At 33.7% G+C, this 4009-nt stretch overlaps 1 protein-coding gene across 1 annotated transcript; it reads right to left on the bottom strand.

Annotated features, from left to right (window-relative positions):
• Window positions 1-1957: 1957 nt before the first annotated feature.
• On the bottom strand, window positions 1958-2487 carry LOC118844342 (60S ribosomal protein L21-like). Its single transcript, XM_036752214.1, has one exon. It carries the CDS (start codon window positions 2469-2471, stop codon window positions 1989-1991), a length of 483 nt encoding a protein of 160 aa, XP_036608109.1. The 5' UTR covers window positions 2472-2487; the 3' UTR covers window positions 1958-1988.
• Window positions 2488-4009: the final 1522 nt, after the last annotated feature.

Consider the following 4009-nt stretch of genomic DNA (forward strand, 5'->3'; position numbering starts at 1 on the left):
AAACAGAATTCTTTATCGTTAATTAATAATAATAATAAACAGCAACCTCAATATGTCAGCACAAAATCACCAATTACTCTTGCTTTTCTTCCTCTGACACAAGATCACTGTATGTTCTCTCTTAGGTTGCAATCATATATTGATATCACTCTTTAAAGTAAAACTAGCTATTTCTTTCTCAGAGGGTCCAATTCCCTCTTCTGTGAAAGGAGTCTCATACTTATTGCTTAGTTCCAAGTATTCAAAACAGTACTTCTTCCTTTACCCCTTCATGTCTTTTTCTTCTACCTTTGAACCTCCTGGCATAGATAAGTACCCTCCCTCCCCCACCACCCCCACCTCTTCAGATATATTTTTTTTCATTATTTTGACATTCTTCTATTTTTACAAGGCAAATTGATTTGTTTGTTTAGCCAATTCATTTGTAATTTTTACTCTGTTGAGGCAGAGTCTCATAGAAACATACCACACTAATCAACTGATTATTCATACCATGCCCTAGGTTGCTATCCAAAGAATACTATCTCATTTTGATGTATTAGCATTTACACCAGGGCTAGTAGATGTATAGAGTGGGAATAAGCTAGTATTGATGGCCATCATTGCAATAGCTGGAAGGAGAGAGGAAAGGGAATTTTCTGTGCCTACTTTTTATTTATGTGATCGCCTTCCCACTAAATCTTTTTAAAAATGTTTTATTGATTATGTTTGTCCTGACATCACCATTTCCCGATTCTTCCTCCATATTGAACTGTCTCATGTGACAAAGAAGAACAATTAAGCAAATATATCTGATAGAGAAAACTTGTCTGACAATGTAAATAATATTCTGCTCTATTAGTCCCTCACCTCTCATCTGTGAGGAGGAGGATATATTTTATTGTCTGTTCTTTGGAATCTTCATTGATTTTTCTATTATTCAGAGTTAAGCTTCCTTTGAGTGTTAGTTTCATTTACCTAGTTGAAGTCATTATTTATATTATTCACTTGGTTCTGCTTCTTTTGCTCTGCATCAGAAAGGATGCATTTTCTCACATTTCTCTGAATTCCTCCTAGTCATCATTTCTTACTTTACAATACAATTCCATTGCATTCACATATCTTAGTTTTATTAGGATTCTACTAGTTCTTGGGCACTCATTTTGTATATTATTCTCTAAAATCACAAAGTATATTGCTACGCATATTTTTATATGTTTTGGACTTTTGTTTCTGTCTTTGACTTCTTTGAGGTATATACCCAGTGGTGAGAGAGTTGACCCTATACAAATGAACAGTTTAGTCCTGAATTCCAAATAAGAATATACAATTAGATCTTTACATCTCCACCAACAGTTCATCAGTGTGCCTATAGTCCCTTACCCCTCTAAACTTGGTTGTCCTCTTTTTTTTCATTTTCAAACTTGGCTTTCCCCATTTTTTCCCCAACCATCCATTTTTCTCTCAACTAAATGGAATAAGACAGAACTTCCGAAATGTTGATTTTGCATTCCGCTTACCAGCAGTGATCTAGAATATGTCCTTTTTCATATGTTATTTGGAAACATTCTTTTAAAAAATTTGTTCATATTCTTTGACTACTTATCTATTAATGTTATAGTCAATTCTCTATATGTTTTAAAAATTAGAAAATCAGTAATCAATGCAAATATTTTCCCACTCTACTGTGTTTTTTCTAATTTTTTTCATTGATTTCATTCATGAACAACAAACTTTTAAAATTGTATGGTCAAAATTGTCTGCTTTCTCTCTTATAACCTTTTTATGCATAATAATGCTCCATCAACTCAAAGTTGTGAGAGGTAGTGTGAAAATGATCACATTCTCTTCTATTTTGTTTTAAATGGTGACAATTTTTTACACTCAGGACACATTTTATTTGAGTTTTTGGTGGTACGTGGTTTATGATGCCACTTTGAACCAATTTTATTTTATTTTTTTTTTCCATAATCCAAGTTTTTTTTTTTTATTGTTTTTTTAGCAGTCATTTATGCCATGAATTTGTAGGGGATTGGTTCCAACAGTTCAGGTTCCTTGCCATTGGTTCTCACAAAGTATGCTTCTCTGGGTGGAGCAGGCTGGCATTTCAGTTGAACCCAAGTGCCTTTTTCTTTGGCTTCCTTCTTCTTCTGATCATTTTCCCTTACATGCTTCAGGAAGCTATCTCTGCTCTTAGAATGCTTAATATGCTCAATACGCACATTAATTCTCTTGGCTAGAATCTTGCCCTTAACCTGTTTGTTTACAACAATACCTACAGCATGTTGAGTAACATTATAGACTCGTCCAGTCTTGCCATGGTAACGTTTGTGGGGCATTCCTTGCTGAACTGTGCCCATACCCTTGATATCTACAATATCACCTTTCTTGTATATTCGCATATACGTAGCCAAAGGGACAACACCATGTTTTCGAAAGGGCCTAGAAAACATGTAACGTGTCCCTCTCCTTTTTCCTTTTGTGTTCGTCATTTTGGCAACTCACTGGAATATGATGGAGCCGGCAGAAAGCTTGAACCAATTTTATAATAAACTTCAAGTGTCCCAGCAATTCTAGCCAAAAAGAGGGATACTTCCTCAAACAATTCATGTTCTTGAGTTTGTCAAAACTAGGACTACTGTTTTGATTGTTGCTGTTTATTATTTATGTATTCTGTCTCCTTGATTGTCTTTTCTGCTTTTTAACTAGTACCCAATAATTGATGGCTACTGTTTAATAATGTCATTTAAAGTCAGATAATGGAAGGGAATAAGGAAGGAAGGAAGGGAGGGAGGAAGGAGGGAAGAAAGGGAGGAGGGAAGGAAGGAAATAAAACATTTATTAAGCACCTACTATGTGCCAGACACTGGGTTGAATCATTTATAAATGTTATCTCATTAGATTCTCATAGCGGGTTCTGGAAGATAGGTGCTATTGTTATCCCATTCTACAATTAAGGAAACCAAGGAAGACAGAAATTGAATGTTTTCACTGCAATGTCCTTTTTATTAACATTTTTTTCTCATTTTCTACTCGCAATTCTAGACTGTTTATTCTTTCAAATGAATTTTGTTTTCTTGGATAGAAGGAAGAAGTGACTTTTTTTTTTATTGAAGTTGGGCTGATCCCATAAGAGAATCAAAATCCTAGCCACAGGGAGCATAAAAGGCTCAGCCTATGGAGTTTCAGTACTGGGAAGTTTTAAACAAATTTTCAATGCCCTGAGGGGATGCCTTTCTAAAGTAGTGTTGTAGCTTGCTATGGGGAATGTATATTGAAGTAGTCTTACTAGCATTTAATGAGGGATTTCAACCTTTTTTGTCTTTTAATCAATAAAGTTGTTTTTATTACAATTTACAATCCATGAATATCTCATTGCATTGTAACCTGGAGCTGTAATCACTAGTGGCCTGTGTTGGGCCTAGTCCACAATATCTAGTCTACTTCTAAAAAGCATGTGATTTGTAATTTAATTTGTATTATAGTAAGATTATAAATTAATTTAGAAAATATAGTTTCATTATATTGACATGACCCACTCATGAGCAGTACATACTTTTTCAAATATTTCTGTTTTTATCAAAAATACTATATATATATATACATATATATACATATACATATGTATATGTATATGTATGTATATACACACACACATACATATGCATACACATACACACACATATATATATAGTAGATGACTTGGAAGATTAACTCCCAGATATGTTATTTGTTTTGTACATATCTTAAATGGAATTTCTTTTTTCTTTTCTTTCTGACTTTTATTAGTACTATATAAAGATAGTAATTATTTTTATGGATTTATTGTTTAGCTTGCAAATTAACTGTATCTATTAAGCCTCCCAACTTATTTCTTAACTGATTTTCTGGGTTAAGTGTAATGTAGTAATTATGAATTGCATCCCCTTTTCTGGGCTCTGGGCCACTTTCAGTAGAGGAAGCTAAGTGTTGTTATTGGGAGTCAAGAAGACCTGATTTCTTAATCCTTCCTCAGACATTCACTATCTAT

Source organism: Trichosurus vulpecula, chromosome 3 (assembly GCF_011100635.1).
Source record: "Trichosurus vulpecula isolate mTriVul1 chromosome 3, mTriVul1.pri, whole genome shotgun sequence".
Classification (NCBI taxonomy): Eukaryota; Metazoa; Chordata; class Mammalia; order Diprotodontia; family Phalangeridae; genus Trichosurus; species Trichosurus vulpecula.